The sequence below is a fragment of the Zonotrichia leucophrys genome, chromosome 11 (assembly GCF_028769735.1).
Source record: "Zonotrichia leucophrys gambelii isolate GWCS_2022_RI chromosome 11, RI_Zleu_2.0, whole genome shotgun sequence".
Classification (NCBI taxonomy): Eukaryota; Metazoa; Chordata; class Aves; order Passeriformes; family Passerellidae; genus Zonotrichia; species Zonotrichia leucophrys.
This window is the reverse complement of record NC_088181.1, coordinates 16,929,576-16,950,234: the sequence shown is the minus strand read 5'-3', so window position 1 is coordinate 16,950,234 and position 20,659 is coordinate 16,929,576. Positions and strand designations below refer to the sequence as shown.

General features: G+C 49.5%; 1 protein-coding gene across 1 annotated transcript; it reads left to right on the top strand.

The window, feature by feature from the left end:
* Positions 1-600: 600 nt before the first annotated feature.
* On the top strand, positions 601-3,340 carry CEBPA (CCAAT enhancer binding protein alpha). The gene has a single exon (XM_064723461.1). It carries the CDS (start codon positions 756-758, stop codon positions 1,731-1,733), a length of 978 nt encoding a protein of 325 aa, XP_064579531.1. The 5' UTR covers positions 601-755; the 3' UTR covers positions 1,734-3,340.
* Positions 3,341-20,659: the final 17,319 nt, after the last annotated feature.

Sequence of the window (20,659 nt, the reverse complement as noted above, 5' to 3'; positions counted from 1 at the left end):
CGAGCCCGGCGGGTCCCGCCGGTGGCTCCGAGCCCGGCGGCCTTGCCGGCAGGTAACCACCGCCGGTGAGCAGCGCCTTGGCTCCCAAACCCGATGGGGCGAATGTTCCCGACTGGCCAAATATTTGCAAGTATGCGCGGATGGTGAACTTTGAGACTGTCTGGGGAGCGCAGGGCCGAAGCTCTGGGCGCAGAGGGGAGCGGGCGGTGGAAATGTACTGGCGGCGTTTGGCCGCTCTGCCCCGCCAGCGGCCCCGGCAGCGCGGGCACAAAGTCCCGGCGCCGTCCCCCGGGCCTCTCATCAGCGCGGGGTTCCCTTGGCGGAGCCATGCAGTGCTCAGCGCCCGCCGGGCTCGGGGCGGGAGGGGGAAGGGGGCCGAGGAGCGCGGGGCGCTCTCCCCGCCGCGCGGCGGCCCCCGGGGGCGGGCGGGAGGCCGGCGGTGCCCGGCCGGGGCGCTGGGAGCCGGCTGCGCGGCGGTCAAAGGTTCCCAGCGGGAGGTTGGACACTAGAGGGCGATCCCCGGCCCTGCTGCGGGCCGTATATATACGGCACGCAGCACCGCGGCAGCCCACTAGCAACAGGGCAGGCAGCGAGCGGAGCGGAGCGGGGCTGGGCCGGGGGACGGGCTCCGGGAGCGCCGAGCCGTGCCGAGCAGCGCCGTGCCGCGAGATCGCTGGAGTCGCCGCCACCGCCGTCCCGCTCGAAACCTGGATTGCAGGAGCGCTTCACCATGCCCGGCAGACTGTAGTTGCTTCATGGAGCAAGCCAATTTCTACGAGGTCGATTCCCGGCCCCCGATGAGCAGCGGCCAGCACCACCAGCTCCAGACTCCCCTGCCCGGCAGCACCTACAGCTACAGAGAGGCTCCCTCGGCGGCGGCACCTGCTGCGGGCGGCGCGGAGCTCGGCGATATCTGCGAGAACGAGAACTCCATCGACATCAGCGCCTACATCGACCCCGCCGCCTTCAACGACGAGTTCCTGGCCGACCTCTTCCAGCACAGTAAGCAGCAGGAGAAAGCCAAGGCCATCCTGGCCGGGGATTTCGACTTCCACACCATGCACGGGGCCGGCGCCGCCGCCTCGGCGCCGGGGCACCAGCCGCAGCACCACCAGCAGCCGCTCTTCGGCTGCGTGCCCGGCTACATGGACGGCAAGCTGGACCCCCTGTACGAGCGCATCGCCGCGCCGGGCTTGCGGCCGCTGGTGATCAAGCAGGAGCCCCGCGAGGAGGAGGAGGTGAAGTCGGCGGCCCTCTCGGCCCTCTATCCCCATCACGCCCCGCAGCAGCACCCGTCCCACCTCCAGTACCAGATCGCCCACTGCGCCCAGACCACCATGCACCTCCAGCCCGGGCAGCCCACGCCGCCCCCCACGCCCGTGCCCAGCCCGCACCATCCGCACCACCCGCACCCTCCCGGCGGCCTGTCCGCCGCGGGCACCCTCAAGATGATGCCCTCGGACCACCGGAGCAAATCGAAAAAGACAGTGGACAAGAACAGTAACGAGTACCGGGTGCGCCGGGAGCGCAACAACATCGCGGTGCGCAAGAGCCGGGACAAGGCCAAGCAGCGCAACGTGGAGACGCAGCAGAAGGTGCTGGAGCTCACCACCGACAACGAGCGGCTGCGCAAGCGGGTGGAGCAGCTCACCCGGGAGCTGGAGACTCTGCGGGGCATCTTCAGGCAGCTGCCCGAGAGCTCGCTGGTGAAGGCCATGGGCAGCTGCGCCTAGCGCCGCGCCGGGACCGGCCGGGCTGCGCTGCCCTGCCCGCGCACAGATACTGTAGGCACCGGCGTGCGGCAAGCGCCGTGTGCCGGCGGGAGGGGAACGGGGGGTTGTTTTGGTTTGGTTTTGTTTCGTTTCGTTTGTTTTTTATCGATTCACGACCTATACAAGAAGCCAGGCAGCTCTAGTATTAAAAGGTTTGTGCCTTAGAGATGACACACGAGTAAGCTGAAAACATGGTAGGTTTTCTAAGGAGAAAGGCAAGGGGAGAAAAGAATTAAAAGACCACGTGTCTACACAGGGTAAATAACAGTAATAATAATAATAATAATAACAATAACAGTCATAAAGCACACATAGCAACCCAGATGTGCCTTAAAAGCTGGCTGCAGGAGCTCTGGGGCTTACTGTGCCTTCCAGCCTTGCAGGGTGCGAGGAGAAGGACCGAGGGACGTGCAGGCTTGGGGGCTGCGGTGTGTGGGGTGTCCTTGCTGACCCCTTCCAGCTGGCCTGCAGTGCAGCAGGCAGGAGCAGCTTTGGGGCAGCCAGCGATGAGAAGAGGATTTGAGGCTGAGCGATGTGCAGCACTGGGCGCCGTGAGGAGCACTGAGGTGTGGGGCAGCCCCCAGACTGCTGCCAGGACTGTCGCAGCCTGGCCGGGCTGCCTCTGCCGAGCCCTGTCCCCTGCCTTGGCTGGAGGGGGACAAGGGGCCAGCGCCGCTGCAGGACCGATGGACAGCCTGGGACTGATGGAGCAGCAGCTTGCAAGAGTGTGGTGAGCTCTCTCCATCGACAGAAAGAGCACCAGTGTCTTGTACTGTATGTCACGACGTGGCGAAGCACAAATGAATAAATACCTATTGATGCGGGTATTTACTATGAACTTGCAGTGTATTTTGCTTTATTCCAGGACATTTTGCTCTTCTCCAAGTCTCTGTGCACCCAAACTGTGCCTCATGTAATGTGAAAGCCGTTCCATGTACACTAGCTATACTTTATTGCCTTACTTAGATCTTTGCCATCACACAACTTTCTTATCTGGTGACAGAGACTATGCCCTTGTGCTGCAACGTTATTTTATTATTTGTATGGGTGAGTGGGTGTGAGTGTGCGTTGCCTTCTTCACATTGTCCTGTGCTGGTTGCTGCCTCCCGACCCCAAGGCAGGAGTGCCTGGAATGGGGCAGGGGTTGTGGGGCTGCACGATGCCTGTGGTGAGGCAAGGAGGCTTGTCCCTGGTGCTGCTGCACCTTTGGACTCTGGAGCTTCTCCCAGAGTGAGGGAAAAATAAACAAACAAACAGGCCCCCTGGGCATTCTGGTAGCCATGCAGAACATTTCTTCCTTGTGTCGTAGCTGCATAACAATTTGTCCAACTGAAGTAGGTCTTGACAAGAGAGCAGAACAAGGTGGATGGAGCTGTTTGGAAGCATGACAGTGAGAGCACAGTGCTGGCAGCGTGTGTGTTTGTGTTCAGTGTGTGTATGGTATGTATACGTGTATGTATATGCACACACGTTGGTGGGTTTTTTTTAATTTTGGGGTGGGGAGGGAACTGCATTTAAAATTTGTCAGAAGTCCTGGTTACGTTCATAAATAAACAGCATATATTCTACCATAACCACCCGCCTCTCTGCTTGTTTCCAGTTCTCTTCCTGTAGCAGGAGTGCCAAAGCTCTCCTCTTCCTCCAGACCAGCACCCAGCTCTCCACCGACTTCTGCATCCCCTGCCAGGGCTGGTGACTGAAACGCGTTAATGGAGTGCAACTCCTCGGTTTTCACCCCAGAGAAATAAATACACGGTTGCCTTTAAGAGAACGGCAATTTCCTAAATGCTTGCGGTGGCAGATGTGAGCCCGTGAGTCACGCCTCGCTTCACCCTTCACCCCGCCGCGGCCGGGCCGGGGGCCTGCGGCCGGGGCAGCGGGGACGGGCGGCCCCAGGGACCGGGGAGGCTCCGGGTGCCGAGGACGCGCAGCCCGCCCGCTCCCCCGGGCCCGGCCGGCCGGGCAGCCCGCGGGTCTCCGCGGGGCGCGGGGGGCAGAGCCGGGGCGCGGCGGGGCCGGGCCTCGCTCGCCCGGCAACGCTGCCCTGCCCGTCCCTTCCCGGCCAAGCACAGCCCTGCCGTCCCCCGGCGCCCTTCGCTCTCGCGGGGTCGGGCCCGGAGGCGCCGCCCCGGCCCCTCGGAGCCGGCGGGACGCGGGGCAGGGCAGGGGGCAGGCGGGGTCCGGCCGCGGGCCACGGCGGGGAGGTGGCGCGAGACCGGGCGGCGACGGGGGCGGGCAGGGGCAGCCGTGAGGGGGGCGGTGGCTCCGCCTCGGCCGTCCCGTCCCGTCCCGTCCCGGGGCTCCGCCGTGGGGGCGGCCGGCCCTGAGGTGAATGAGCCTCGGCGTGTGGCTCCGTGCCCGGATACCCTGTGAGGGGAGAGCGGGGTCTCGGGGCGCCGCCCGCTCTGCTCTCCGGCGGCACTTGGTGCCCGGGCTGGGACTGCGCCTCAGGCGTGTGAGGGAAGCGGCCCCAGAGCCCGGCCCTTCGGCAGCGCCTGGGTGGACCTTTCCCGTCCAGGGGAACCCACCCGGGGAGCCGCGCTCCCCACAGCTCGCTGTCCCCCATAGCTCACTGCCCCCCACAGCTGAGTGCTGCCCACAGCTCCCTGCTGCCCACAGCTCGCTGCTCCCCACAGCTCAGTGCTCCCCACCACTCGCTGCTGCCCACAGCTCGCTGCCCCCCACAGATCGCTGCTCCCCACAGCACACTGCTCCCCACAGCTCGCTGCTATGCACAGCTCGCTGTCCCCCACAGCTCGCTGCTCCCCCCAACTCGGCGCTCCCCACAGCTCAGTGCTCCATGGTGTGCCCACTGCCCTCATGCTGTGTGTGTCCAGCGCGGCACATCACAGCAGAATTTAAACACCGCAGAGGGAGAGCATTGGATGCACAAGTGTGTGACCGGGATGCTCGAGCTGCGGGGGAGATTGGCTCCCGAAGCGCCTCAGCCAGGGCAGGTGCAGCCCCCGAGCCGTGCTGGGCCCTGGCATGGATGGATGGGGCAGTTCCGAGGGGCTTTGCCTCTTCCAGAGGGGTTCATGCTGGGCCATCAAGGAAGGCAAGACTGCTCTTCCGACATCCAGCATGATGGTGATTCTGCAAACACTCGCTGCTTGGGGTGGTGAAAGATGAATGCAAATCAGGAACAAGGATTTAATTTTTCAGTTAAATGTAAGTTGTGGGGTCCAGAGCTAGTAATTTTCCAAAGAGAGAGTTAAGTTCTAGTGGTGTTGGGCAAAAATAATGACTTTTACTTGTGCTTCCTTCCTTCCCCAGCCCTGAAGAGCTGTACACCCGTCGGGTAGGATGTGCCTAACTGAGTAATGCTGTCCAACGTGTAAAGTGGGGAAATGCTGTTATCATTTGAGCAAAGATTATTGCAGGGTATATGTGGGAGGGACTCTAATCTAGTGGTTAGAGCATGGGAATACAGTCCTGGTTGTTTGAGTTATGTTCTGAACTGTGACTCACTGTGTGTGTGTGTGTGGTTTCAGCAAATCATTTATGGCCTCACAAAGCAGATTTTTCCATTAATTTAAATGAACTGTAGATTAAACTGCTCTTCAGTGGCACAAGAATCAGCCATTCTGTGATTCAAAAGTAAAATCACCTGTCTACCACATAGGTGTTTCAATAGTTATATAAACACAGAATGCCCTGGAATAGTACAAAGGGTAAATTATTGATAGCATAAAAGTGTTTAGAGACACTTGCCTTAAACACAGTGCCAGAGTGAGCAGCATTCTCTAATCCTAACCCTAACTGTAGGCTGAGCCCTCGACAAGGCCCTCACTCATGGCTTAAGACAAAACAGTTCTCACAGCACAGAGCTTTTTGCAGTCTTCACGTGCTCTTTGTGGACTGCCCTTTGCTTTGGCAGCCCCCTCCCAGCCCTTCCCAGCTGCAGAATCTGCATTTTCTCTTCCTTTCAAACCAAACCCTTACCCTGGCACACAGCTGAGCCTTCAAAAAGTCCCTAAGTCATTGCTCAGATGACAAAAGTTCTGAGAGCAACATGTCCAGGAACATGTGCCTTAGCAGCAGGGTCAGAGCCTGCAGTCCTGCACTGCTCCACTCTCACACGTGACCCCATGCATTGTCTGTTTCAGCAATATTTAGGCATGTACTACACAAGCTGGATGGTGGAGAGGATTTTATGCACTGTCCACTCCAAATATCACAGGACATGGAGCTGAAAGGGACCTCTGGGGACTGTCTGGAGCAGCACACTGCTGCAGAGGATGGCAGGCACAGCTGTGCTGTGACACACAGGTAAGTGTGACAGGACCGTGGGCAGGGACTGTTCTCACATGTGGCACCTCCACTCCCATGTTCCCACAGTGGCACTTCCACTCCTGCCCTGCACACACACCCTGGCATGGGCAAACCTTGATCAGCTCCAGCTCTGTGGGTGTCTGTACTCAGCAACGTTTGTCTTCATGACTGCTGGGTGGTTTTTTGGTTTTCCCACTGAGCTTGTTCCTTTCACACACAGCACTGCTGCAATGCTGCCGAGCCTCTGCCCATCCTGCCGGGCTGCTGGGGCTCTGCTGTCCTTCCTTTTCCACCCCTGCCCCTCACCAGGCCCAGACACGGCGCTGGGGACACGGAGGGGGTGACGTGGAGGTTGGGCACTGACTGGGAGGCTGAGCAAGTAATCACATGTTGAGGATGAAGGGAGTAGTTGTCTGCCAGCACTGTGTACAGAGTTGAGAGATTGCTCATGGCCATGGCAAAGTCCTGCAGCAGTTGGGGGTGGTGGAGGAATGTCATGGTTTCTCAGGCTTTGTATTGCTGTGACAAGAGAACTGCCCCTGAGGAGCTTTCCTCATCTACCTGCTTCAGGAGTTTGGAGGAGAGGAACAAATTTCTGCACTGAAGTGGGGCAGTGAGAGATGCCCTGCTGGCGAGAGAAAGCAGGTGTTTGTGCTTATTTATTTGGACTTGTTGGTTGAATTGTCTTTGAATCAATTCACTCGTGAAAAGAATGGCAAATGTGTCTGAGTAAAGGATAGAGAAACAGGCCCACTGCCCTCTCTTGGTATAATGAAATAAAAAAATTATGTTTTATACATTGACAACTCTGGTTTTTGGTGTGTTTTTCTTCCCCTGTAATGAAATCCATGTTCATACACATGAAATTACATACAAACACCACACAAATATCAATGTTACAGTGTGGTTTGCTGTATCATACATAAAATACATACTGCATTTTAAAGCCAAGACTTGGTAATAATAAGCATATCACAAGAAACTTCAGAATCAGAAAGTCACTTCAGATGACTTCCTTCCAGTTCCTAATATATTATTATTATTTTATGATACTGCTACTGTGGATCCAAAGAGAGAAAAGCAGCCCATATCTCAAAGAGTTTACGCCTTTGGTGGATCACTTAAGCATATGCTTAAGTGATATATAATATATATATTATATATATATTGTATATCCTGATTAACCCAGTCAGTGTATGTAGCCTGAAATAAAAATCAGCTGTTTGGAATACATATTTTTTTGTGTCCTTTCCATTATTGGGTTGCTGCTCAGGTTACCCCTGGTGGGCTGAAGGCAGAATGTTTGCACTTCCTTTACTGCCAAGTACTTTGCTAGAGACTTCACAAAATGCCTCTCTATGCAGGAGGAATGGGCTGGTGCCTTCAGGACTATGTGGGTATACCTCTTTAATTGGAAGGGAATCCTCACAAAGGGAATCTGATTCATTTATTCTCAGTAAGTGCAATTTTCTTAGTTTAACACCATCCTATTTTACTGCAGTATTGCATCTTAGCTCTGAAATTAATAGTCAACCACAGAGAAAGACAGGTCTGGCAGAATGGAAGTTAGGCATTGTATTATCCCATGAGTCACATACATGCAGAGAACCAAACAAGTGTCAGCCAATGGCTTTGAGCCCAAAATGTGTCAAAGAGGAGATGAGTATCTTCATTTGTGTTAAGCAGATAGAAGGCTTGTTGCTGCTCCCATTAGTCGGGTTGGAGCTGTGCCATTGGCTTCAGCAGGAACAGGATTGGGCCCATGTGCTGGAAGCTGGCTCTGCTCACCTGCCCTGACTGTGTTTTATGTGTGGCAGGGCAACTTACATTTAACAACAGTTCTTAGTCAACAGGGAGATTCAAGACCTCCCCTAGTTAAAGGCATGACTCTTTATGAGTTTGATGACTTCTACACGATGTGAGAATGCTCAGCAGAAGGCAGCAATGAATGCTTTTCTGAGGGCAGCTTCACTGACAAGTAGAGAGGAATTAGCACAGAATCTTTCCTGAGAGCCCTTTTGTGACTTTTAGTTGTTTACATTTAAAATAAAGAACAACATGTAGGAATTAAGCCCACTTTAGACATTCAAACCACTTCCTCTAGCAAAATCATTTTGAAGTCAGGGAAAGTCTTGGCTGAATGGTTGCCTCAGAAGGTTTCAGAACTTTCTTGAATACTGTGGAAATTCTGTGTCTCAGTTTTCTTGCTCTGGGTATTCACTCTGCAGCTCCTAATGCATCTGGCTGTAGACTTGCCTCAAGAACCAGATGACTCTTGAGCTGCTCCTACATATTGGATCCCTCATTTGATTTGTATTCACGTCCCTCAGGGAGGGGAGACTGTGAATAACAGTAAGTGGACACAAACCAGCAGCTCTGAGACCAGAGCTGAATGCCACATCTGCTGTGGTCACTGAGTGTCACATATTATAGCTCTTATATAGAAGCTTATAATAATTTCTGTCACAGAAATTTTTCTTTCTTATATTGTTGTTTATACATTAGGGTTTAATTTGCTGTGGTGAAAACATGTTCAATTTGGTGGGCTGGGAATGTATTTTCCCTAACTTTTTAAAAGTTATGATCACATTTTTATTGGTATGTCAGTTCAGATAAAATGCTGATGACAGAGTCAGGCTGAAATGAATGTTGTTGATTCATAATTGTGCAAATTAGCATTTAGACTTCTCGTAATCTAATATAAAATTTGAAAGGCTATGTGCCACTGCTGTTTGCTTCATTCCAGTCAGCATCCCTCCTGTGTTTACTGGAACTCATGTTAAATATCAAAGGAATGGGATTGCCAGAGTTTTCATACCAAAAATTTCTTGACAAAGCTTATTATTGTTACAGAATTGGTTTATTCAAATTATTTCTGGAGGTGAGGGGAGGTCCTGTTGACTGGGATAAAACAGGAATTTGATTCCCTGGACTGCAGTTTTAAGGGTAACACTATGTATTTGGTTTGCTAAGTGAGGAATGTGTATAACAACTCCATTGGCAACATTTATTTGAAAAAGTCAGTCTGTGATTTCCACAGCACAGCATCAAGTTGTGATTTTAAGTGAACATGTAAGCTATGTAAATAAATAAAGCTTTAGGTATACTGCTTTCTGTTTGCATTGGGAGTAATAACATTTACAGATATCACATCAACAATTCTGAGTTGATAAAAACAGTCTAAAGACAGCCTTTGCTAAGGCAAATTCCAAGTGGATATTTCATGAGACCCATAGCAATATATAGGTCATTATATAATATGTGAAGAATGTCATTCATGTTTTTCATTTATCTCATGTAATATATTATGTAATGGGATTACTAAGTGCTTTAGGAAATCCGATTTTTTAGCTATCAGTAATATAACTAACTTTTATTAGTTAATTTGCATATGGTTGGTTTCCTTAGCATTTTAAACAGTGGCAGATATTTCTTGATATGACTGATGTTCATCATGGCTTTTGTTCAGTAGCTGGATGCATTCCCCAGTGACCTGAATTATCCCTGTGAGAGCCCAGCAGCAGCCAGCTGAGAGAGTTCTCATGTATTCATTCAGTAGAGTGAAATTTGCTCTTTTTCTTTCAATAGCCAATAGAAGAACATTTTAAGTAATGAAAACATTTTGGGGCTCAGCTGGTCACTGTATTTTGGTATTTGTATTCTGTGCCCATAACTGAGCAATTATTTTTAGAGGCTTTTATACTATATATAATAATTAGCTGCACCACACACACAGAGCCATGCAAATGCCATCATTGGGATTCACAGTGGCTTGAGGGACAGGTTTGCCAAAATGGCAATATCACAGGTAAACGTTTGCATTTTACAGCAAGCCCACTTTGCTGATAAATGTTCCATAAAAGCCTATTTCCCAGTTTTGAGTGATGTGCTAATGTGATAGCTTCTAGTCAGTCTGATATGTTTAATGTGTGGAGCAAAAAGGAGTATATAATCCATATTGTACATCATAAAGCAGTGCTCAGGATGTGAACATACTCCAAACTGGAATAACCTCACTGTGCTCTGCCACCACATTGGAATTATGGGTGGGACTCTTGTTGATGAAAGAAATGGAGAGAAGAATTCCCATATGTTTTCAAAAATTTTCTACAACTTTTCTTGTTGTTCTCACATTTCACAGTACTGGAAATTACTCTGTCTGGGGCAAAAATATGCTTTTCTAAATAAACAGATTAGGTTATATAGCATGAAAACTAAAAAAAAAAAGGTAGGCTCAGCACGCCTACACCCTGCCTGCCATCACCAAGCACTCAGACATGCCCAGGCTTTGGCTGGATAACATTTCAAGTGCTAGGCCCTCCAAGAGCAGATGGCTGTTTTCTCTTTCTCGGGCCCTTTTTCTCCTTTTCCTGGATTTTTGTCCTTGAGCATTTGCTCCCAGTCCAGCTAAACTCAATGCTAATTTTGCCACTGGCAGAATTAAACTCTAAACAGCCTCACATCCTAACTGCAGCCTTTTTCTCCTCTCTTCTCCAACCTTCTCTCAGTATAATATTTTCTCCTAGGTCTCCAGTGACATTTTTGCTGGCTGGTGGGTGCCTGTCAGTGGCTGTAGTGAGCTGTGCTGGTTTTACAGGTGCAGCACCCTGCAGACAGCAGTGCCAGGCTCTTGGGAAGCTGTTCCCATGCTGGCTGGCTCAGCCCTGTTTCCTCAGTGAGTCCTGAGCCCGGCCCCTGCTGCAGTGTGAGCAAGCACAGGCAGGGCACCAGCACAGCCTCTGTCATTGTCAGCTGCAGCACTGGCACAGGAGGAGCAGCACAGCGTATGGAAATCTTCTCTCTGTTAACAGCATATCCCAGAAGAAAAGGCTGGCACAACTCCATGTGCTTCCAGGAAGCTCCTCCAAGCCAGCCAAGAATGCCCAGAAAATCAAAGATACCTGTACTCCATAATGGGCATCTTGCACATAAATGCAACTGCAGCTGTTGTGGCAGTTCATCTGAAAATTATTCTTACAGTCTAAAACCTGGCACATTGTTACACATAAAAGTTGAGCTGTTGTTTACATCTGTGTAAGCTTTTCTGATTTGTACACACAAAAACAAGTTTTGAGGAAAATCTTGCATTGTGATTAAAATGCAGGTCAAAGGATCAAAATATTTTCAAGATAAGTTTTCTTTTCTGGGGATCAAAATGTATAGGCTGTACTAGAGTTCTTTCTAAAATAGCCTTATAAATGTCATGGGTGACTGCATTAGTAGAGCCTATAATCTGTTGGCAGTTATTACTTATAGACCTTTGTAATTTCAGTAATTTTATGTAGTAATAAATGGCTCATAGGCAGCTCCCTCTTTTTTGGCAAAGTAATTATGCTGACTGTAGAATGGAGAGGAGAGGAGAGAGGAGAGAGGAGAGGGAAAGGAGAGGGAGAAGAAAAAGGAAAAAGGAAAAAGGGAAAGGGGAAAGGGGAAAGGGGAAAGGGGAAGGAGAGGAAAGGAGAGGAAAGGAGAGGAAAGGAGAGGAAAGGAGAGGAAAGGAGAGGAAAGGAGAGGAAAGGAAAGGAAAGGAAAGGAAAGGAAAGGAAAGGAAAGGAAAGGAAAGGAAAGGAAAGGAAAGGAAAGGAAAGGAAAGGAAAGGAAAGGAAAGGAAAGGAAAGGAAAGGAAAGGAAAGGAAAGGAAAGGAAAGGAAAGGAAAGGAAAGGAAAGGAAAGGAAAGGAAAGGAGAAAGAAAATAAGAGAACGATAAATGAGATTTTTTCCAAAGTTTTTGTCTCATTCCTTTAGCATAGTGCACAAGAGGTAGGTTTTGACTTTTTGCCTATCTTCATTATTTTTAATAAAAAAGGATTTTTTTCCTAAGGCCAGGAAAATATGGTTTCCCTTGAGAACTGTGATCCCATGGTTAAGTAGGTGATGTTGCTGAATATCACCTTGAATGGCAAGGCAGAGCTGGTGTGTGAGTCAGGCAGTGCAGCTGTACCTGCGTTGCTGCACGTGCCCAGGGCGTCCCCAGGACAATCAGTGTTCATTCAGTGCATGTGCCTGCATGGAAACGCTCACCTGTGAGAGGAAAACCCAAATTTTCCAAGGCAGTTCTTTTTCAGCAGTGTCCAGGAGTCACTGGGAGTCAGAGCATGGGGAGACTGTGCCAGACACCATCCAGGGGCACAGAAGAGAGGAACAAGCCCAGACTACCTTAACTGTGAAAGAGTGACTCAGCTGTTTCTTCCAAGTCTTGAGTTTCAGCAGAATATTTTCCCACTATGCTAACAGCTTTTCCACCCACGTATTGTATATGTGGCTCTGTGCCACAGAGGTATTTTAGGATTACGAAGCCCTGTGTAAAATCATAAAGTTAAGTGTGAAAAAAAAGGTGCCTTCTGGATCTTAAAATGTATAGATTGTGTGTGGAGTGTAGGGAGTAGGCATGCCTTTGAAAACCCCAGGATGTGCAGGAGATATATTCCCATCTATCATTTATCTGAGTATTTTTATTCACCAGAAGCTCATCAGTTATGTTTTCAGACAACCTGCATCAGCAGAAATAGAATTACTGAAAAGTCACCCCAAAATTATGGCATTGTTTTTATCATGGGGTATAGTCATTCACACACTTGGTATATACTAGTCTATTTTTGGTCCTGTAATAGTATGGCATTCCCAAACAGTCCTGCAGGGAAAACAAGAGTGAAAAAAGGGAATTAAGCCTAATAAAATAAAATAGGTTTCTTAATCTGTCAAGTGTATTGCAATATTGAGTGAATTACAGTACTCAGCTGAAGGTGAAATTGGATGGAGTGTGCTTGTAATATTATTCCAGCACATTGAACCATTACATGCAAATCCATCCAGTCTGCTTTGGGCAAGTCATTTGTCAGTTCTTGATGCAAGACTGTAACCCCTGCTGTCACTCTGTGACTGCTGCATGAATCAGGCTTGGGAGGACAGACTGAGGAGGAGGAGGAGGAGGACAGTCAGGGGCTGGGGTTGTGCTTGGTCATTTATGTCTTCAAGCAACATAGCTGTGGAATCCAAACTTTTGCTCTATTGTCACAATTTATTTTTTTTTTTCATGCCAGAAATGCTGATACAGCAGCAAAAGCCTCTATCAAGGGCCTCACCACATCATGGGACTGGAGAAGAAAAAGAGCAGAAATCTAGGGAAGTCATGCTGGTGACCAGTAACCACCAGTCAGTGGCAGATCATGTTGTAAAGCAGGCAGGGCTATGGCTTCTTTTGGCTCTGTGTCAGCTGAAGGAGCAGTAATTCATGTGTGATGTCTGCAGAACTCCTCAGTTTTCTATGCTGTTTGGATTTTGGGGTTTGGGATTGTGTTTTCTTTTGGTCCTTTATGAAGTTGCTTCCAAAGAAAAGCTATAATACAAAATGACAGCATATATTAAGCATAAAAGCATCACTGTCCTCTGGGAGTTGTCGGAAAAGAAAGCACAGAACCACTGGCACCCCATCCGATGTCAGAAGTGCCCACTGGCATGTCAACAAATCTCTGAGCTCACTGCTGGACAGATCTAAGAGAACCAAAAGGACAAGTGGCTTTGTCCCTGGCTAGCAGGAAGACACCAGCCAGGGAAAAACTCACCCTTTGTTTCACCCTCAGGTTTTTTAAACAGATAAGAAAATACATCCTCCCAACACCTCACACTGGATGCTGATCATGATTTTCCTGTGTCACAGGAGGGCAACTTGGTTTCGTACAGAAGTGTTCAGAGGAAGGGGAACAGTCCTGCTCCACAGCTGGAGCTCAGGCTTGGCATAGTTCATCTCTCTAGGCTGAGTTTGGAGATTTGTGATGCTGAAATGAGTGAAACTCAGTGGATGTGCCACGGGAACCACAGCAAGCAGGAGGTTTGCAGGAGGTTTGCATGGATCTCCATGGGGTTGGAGCTGCCAAGTTTCATATGGTACTAAAAAAAAAACAAAACAGTGTCTCTGGAAAAAAAAATCTGTCTGTGTCTTGAGGCAACTGCAGGCACCTTAATCCAGCTCCTGATTCACTAGCAATAGTTACTTGAAGGCATTTCAGCTGGCAGACACTTGTCCCAGGCGCTCTGGGCCATAAGGGCTGTTTGCAGTTTAATCTGCATTTAAAGTGGCACCTTATTGCACATGGCTGAGTTCTGCCATTCCTGGGCTGTCATGGCAATGGGGGTGTGCAGTCTCACTGGCTAAAGTTTTCCACTCCAAGTGCTGTAAGTCAGGTTCCTAAACCCAGACTCAGATTCCTCAGTGTGACTGACAAATCCCACACAGACAGTGGGAATTGGCCGTGGTGTTGGACAGCAGGCCAGGCCCTCAGGTGCCCCAACCAGTTCTGGCTGCAGGCATGCACACTGCCAGATGTGGCCATGCTGGGCATGGCCTGAGCCCAGACTGCAAACAGGGATCCCCACAGGTCACAGAGGTTCAAGTGCAGGTTGTGCCCCAGTGGACCTGTTTGTGAGGTGAAACTTCTCAGCCTGGTGACTGTGTGAGCTGTGATGCAATGCACAGGGTGGCTTTCAAAGGGCAGCTTTAAAGCAGATGTTCCCCTTCCTGTCATTGCTGCCTTTTCATCCAGAATGACTACCAATGCTGATGTGTGGGCAGGAGGCAAGGTTAATGCAAGTGGCAGTTTTTTCAGAAATTTGGAAATAGAGTGCATTGAAAGTCTAGCAAGTGGCAGAGAGCAGCAGCATGCCTGTTGCTTTCATTGGCTTCCTGTCTGTGCTACTTCTCCACCCGTGATCTAACACTGCATATTTTTACTCTACTACCTTCTTCTGCTATTTCTATTTGTAGCACCCTGCTAGACTTGTATCCAAGCCAATCCAAAATTATTCTGAAACTCCCTGTGCTAGCAGCAACATGAAAGCAGAACTCTGCAGTGGCTTCAGCAGCTAGAGCAGTGTTTAACTAAAGTTAAGAGTGGTGTAAGTCACTTCAGCCTTTTCACTGGAAATGGAAATAACATCTGCCAAGGGAAACAGCTTGCAAAAATTGTGTCATATTGCCTTTTCCATGGGATTAACAACCAGCACTTGCAGCTGATGCACTTTTATTGCTTTGTTTTATATGGAAAATTTTGTTTTCTTATTGTTGTTGTATTATTATTGCAAGATAATAGATAAGGCCATGAAAGTACACTGTGCACAGATGAGGCAGAAGTTAGTACAGTGTAAAGATTGTTCTGCTGCAGTATGAAAGTCAAGTAATTTTTTCTCCTATATACTATAAGGGGGAGGGAAGTAAGTTTTCAAAGTGTATTGTCCCACCAAAAGACAAACATAGAGAAGAACCAAAACAAACTCCCATAGAACATGTCCATTCACTAGCCAAAAACCTATAAAGCTTCAGTGAAGCTTTCATCCAAAGAGCATGGATGAAGGACAAGCCCCTGGTGCTGGTAGTGCCCCCCAGGCCCCCCAGTGCCCCAGCTGTGGGTGCTGCTGACTTACTGCAAGGCAGGGGCTGGAAGGCTCAGGGTCCCAGGAGGGGCTGCCACTGTCCTTGGGCTCTGCCACTGTCCCTGGTCCCAAGAGCCAGCCCTGGTGCCAAAAGCAGCTCTGCTGTGCCAAGGCTCCCTAGCCCGTGGGCAGGGAGGGACAGCAGGCAGGCTGGGATGGGCTGAGGGATGGCAGTACTGATGGTGTGTGCTGCCAGGAAATGGAGCTGCAGTGCTGTACAGTGACATGGCACTGAGGGATGGCAGTACTGATGGTGTTTGCTGCCAGGAAATGGAGCTGCAGTGCTGTACAGTGACATGGCACTGAGGGATGGCAGTACTGATGTGTGCTGCCAGGAAATGGAGCTGCAGTGCTGTACAGTGACATGGCACTGAGGGATGGCAGTACTGATGTGTGCTGCCAGGAAATGGAGCTGCAGTGCTGTACAGTGACACGGCACTGTCCCCCTCTCGTTGTGCCTGTTCAATAAGGGCTGCTTTCAGACCTAACCTAGATCTCTGGGACATCTCGCTCCCAAACAGAGACCTTGCTTGGTGTCTGAGGGCAGACCGGAAATACAGTGTTTCTGAAATCTTCTACTCTCCCATCCCTGCCATTCCATCAGAGCACAGAAACCTCACTCAGGACTTAGTGCTTGAGTCCTGTAAGCACTCTGATGGCATGAGGACAGTGCTCCCCGAGGACAGTGCTCTTGGAGATAAGAGAGCAGTGTTCCTTCCTTGTGGTTGATGTCTAAGTCAGTGTCTTTTGTTTCAGAGCATTCACTGAGGAAGTGCAAGACCTGAGTTCAATGCCTTCCTCAATCTGAGAGTGTTTGTCTCACTTCCCATGAGCCTGTCCAACTGCCCGCTGATCAGCTATTCTCAGTGAAGGTCTTCAGAGGGAAACCATGCCCTGCACTAATGGGATGGTTGCTCTCCCTGTCCCTCTGTTGGTGGGCAGCTTCTGTTTGAGAGTGGAGGGATTGGAGCTCCGTGGTTTGAGGAGCCTCAGGCTGCATTTGGTGTTCTTGGAGCTGGTTTACCAGACCCAATCCCTCAGGGAATTCAGAGAAGTGGCACCTCATCTCTGGATGCCCATGGAGGATGGTGTAAAGTGCATCTCCTCAGGGATGCTGCTGTGGGCAGGTGTGGAAGATAAAACTTGAATGTGAGCCAAGGAGAGAGCACAGAGTACAGGCACATGAGAGCAGGACCTCTGTGACTCTGCACTCCAGGGCCTGAGTACTGTTAAATAGAGCTTAATGCACTTGAGCCCTTTATTGGTGGTAACTCCTTAAACCTAGCCTACATTTGGCTGTTTAATGTGGACAGATCCAGGCAGATCAGTCAGGGGCTTTACTGCCACTTTGATAAACATTTCCAAGGTTTATTAAATCTATTCTGTGACATTCTTTTGTGGAGATGGTAATTTGACAGTCATCATGTGAGAGACCAAGAGTTTGCCATCTGGCCTGGCAAGACTTTTTTTCTTCTTACTATTAATTAAACTGAGGTTATTGCAAAATTTTATTATGATGGTTTTGATTTGTCCTGTGATAACGCTGGGGCTAATACTGAGGTATGCAAACCACCTTAATGGGAGGTGCAGCTGAGCAGCACTCTTTGGATTCTGGTTTCAGGGCCAAATCCTGCTAACCCCATTCAGGCATCTTTCCCTGGAGTGAGTTCCTCTGGTTCTTAGGGGATGGTTTCACAAGTAGGAAGATGTAGCTGGGGGGGAGGAAGGGGGCAGTTTCTTGGCCACAGCAGTGTCCTATAACATGCACTGGCAGGAAATGTGACTGACCACAGCTTTGCCATGCTCAGTGAGGCTGTGATCCCTCATGGGAAAGTAGATGGGCAGAAACAGATTCTTAGAGCACAATGAGAAAAGAAAGGAGGCAAAGGCAATAGGACTAAAGCTGAAATCATCTGCAAAAACAGCTGCTGCTGACAGCTGAGGTGAGAAGGAGGAAATGAAGCTTTTCTGGTGATGTGACAGAAGGTGGCTGTAGCCTGTATGGGATGGACAGGTGCAGTGTTTGGCAGCTTGGAAACCTGTTTCCAATCCCTGCACAGACCAGTTCAGGGCCCTTGAGTGTCAGAAGTTCTCATCCATCCTTCCATGGTCCCAAGCTGTGACTTGGCAAATATGCTGATACTGATAGGTTTGAGGAAGTTGGCTGAGTGTGAAGTTGGTGACTACCTTCTCCCAAGACTAACTCCAGATATCATTCCCTTCTCTGACAGACACTTGAGTGTTTCACTGCTCAAAAGTAACCACTTCACAAGTATTTCAATGAAATTTATTTTTACACAAATCCCTCAAAGTCTCAGGGACTGGGGACAGTATCAGTTTGTGATGAACAGCCAAGAGAAGTAAATCATTCTTGGGTCAGAGTGAACTTTCATTTGAAGCAGCCAAGATGGCAAAGATGTTGATGAATCAGCAATTTTACAGATCTCTGCTCATTCAGAGAGTAATGTGTGTAAAGAGATGAAAAAACAGCACTGGGTCACAGAGCTTTCCAGATCCTTTCTTTCTTTTTTACTGCTGAGGGAGACCTCCACAGAGAAGGAGAGGGCTAAGGTCCTGGGCCTAGGGATGGTCATCCCACAGCCTCTGCTGCAGCTGTGGGAGAGCCAGGGAACAGGGTGAGGGTGAGACTCTGTTCCCTGCTCACCTGGAATCACCCCCAGGTGTGCTCCTGGGAAAGGGGAAGGGAAGGGAAGGGAAGGGAAGGGAAGGGAAGGGAAGGGAAGGGAAGGGAAGGGAAGGGAAGGGAAGGGAAGGGAAGGGAAGGGAAGGGAAGGGAAGGGAAGGGAAGGGAAGGGAAGGGAAGGGAAGGGAAGGGAAGGGAAGGGAAGGGAAGGGAAGGGAAGGGTGGGTTAGACAAGGGCAGGATGTGTTGCACTGCTGCCCTGCTGCAGGTGCAGAACAGCTCCTGGGTATTTGGGTGGTGTGGAGCAGGCCTGTCCCACTAGGCAGCTGCCCTTGGCAGCTGATGGATTCATGGAAGTGAGGAAGAATGATGCAGAAAGCCAACATGATCCTTCACTTTGATGCCTGCATTGGACCCCTGCCCATGAGTCTGGGACCTCTGGCCCATTTCCTTACTCTAGTCCTGTTGTCTGTTTGTAGGATTGTCTGTCCTTCCCTACTGTGGGAGGAAAATAGGGCCAGCAGAGAAGGCCAGCCCACAGCTGGGTGAGACAGAGCTAGGAGAAAGTGGGTTCTACACAATTCCACAGAGCCTCTGCCCTTAGCAAGTGGAGGTTGCACACAGCTGTCCCCAGGCTGTGCACAGGAAGCTCTCCCATGCAAAGGTGCCCTCTCAGGCTCTCAGCAGACTCCAGCATCCTTCCCTTCATCCTGCCTTTGCTTATATTTTTCCTATCCCAGTCACAAAAGCTCTTCAGAAAGCTCTGTGTAGTTCCATGCAGCCAGGGGTGTGTGACTGGACAGTGCCTCCACCCTGCAGAAACTCCCAAAACTCCTCCCAAGCTTGGGGAGATGGGGTGGGAGGTGAGGGTGGATTCTTCCTGCCCTTCTTTGATGTTTGTCTGATGTTATGCCTGGAGAGTGCAAGACCAGTGGGGCCCCCACCTTTGCTTGGGTTGTGTATTCCAGGACCTGCTGGCTAGCAGGGCTCCCAGAGATGTAGCAGCACTTCCATTCCTGCCTGAGTGTAGGCCCAGAATTTGCTTCTGCTCTAGAATAACATGAGGGTGTGGAAAGCTGGCCAAGCCAGAGTCTGTGCCTGAATTGTTTGCCATCCTTTTACAGACTGTCTATATGGGATGAAACCCAGATCTTCAAAGCCCTGTGAGGGATGGCAGTTATGGGGCTCTCATTTAAGTTACCAGGCAAACCTTCTGTGGCACCAATGGGATTGTGCAGAGGATGCTGAGGCTGGGGCAGCTGAGACACAGGGAAGTGGAGGGAAATGAACCCTGCCATGCCTGCAAGAGCAAGACCTCACAGGATCCCAGCCACGGGACCAGTGTCCTTTTTGCAAGGAGCAATTGGAGTAGGTGTCACAGGGGATGTAAAGGAACATGTGAAACACGAGGATTTATTGTCAACAAATGAGATGCTTCACATTCATTGCAAGGTGGAGAGCTTTCTAAAGAACTTGGGGAAGTTAAATGGAGTAAATTGGATGAATTTGATGGTGAAATCAGAGCATCCACCTTTCCAGAGAAGAGGTGCTCAGAGAATATCTTCACAGGGTGTGGAGCACAGGGAGTGAGCAGAGTCACAGAGTAAGAAACTGCCCACCTGTCTCAGATGAGTGATTGTATCACAGACAAGAAAATTGAATCAGTCTGGTCACAATGACTTTTGTCTTAGAAGACACTGATGGGTGAAGACTCACTGTAGGCAAACTTTGTTTTTTGCACTGTTTTGATGTAAACTAACTACTATTATCCTAATTTTATGACTGGGGACAGACAACTTATGTGCCATGCTCAAGATTACATTGGCAGTCTGTGTCAGAGTGAGAAACTGCACCTGGATCTCTCACTTGTGAGGCTGATGTTCTCAGGACTTTGTCCTTCTGACTTCAAGCAAAGATTGACTTTGTCTGTGTCCAGATTGTCTTTGTCTGTGTCCCTTCTATGCCTACAAATTGTAAGTTTTTTGAACAAATCAACAAAACAAAAAAGTCACTCCTCCAAATTGTACATCCAATCATCCAAATGCTGTGGCATAATGTACCTTGGAGGAGTCTGCAATTAGTACAAGTAATTACCCCTTGCTGCAAAATCTGTTAGACATCACCAGGTAAGAATCTAGATGAAACTTTCAGCTTGTTAACCCAGTACCTGATGTTTTCCTTTACAAAATGGATTTGGGTGATAAATTAACTTAAAATCAAGATGAATTCTACAAACTTCTTGATGCTATTGTCATGTTTCAGCCACCACTGGAGGTTTCACACCAGTAGAGACAAGTCAGGGAAATTATCAGGTAGGAAAAGGAGTCATCAGCTTTGCAGAGGAGCTCCTTGTGGTTGTCAGAGTTTGCCTCCTTCATTCAGTAAGTTTAACATAAAAGCTGCCAAAGGAGTAGATAGCCATAGCTCGTTTGACATTTGCAGATTTGTAGGCATGCTCTTGATCTTCAGCTTCAGTGAAATCTGCAGAATGGGACATTCCAAAGGAGCCATTCACCATGGATCCAAAGGCACAAGATACCT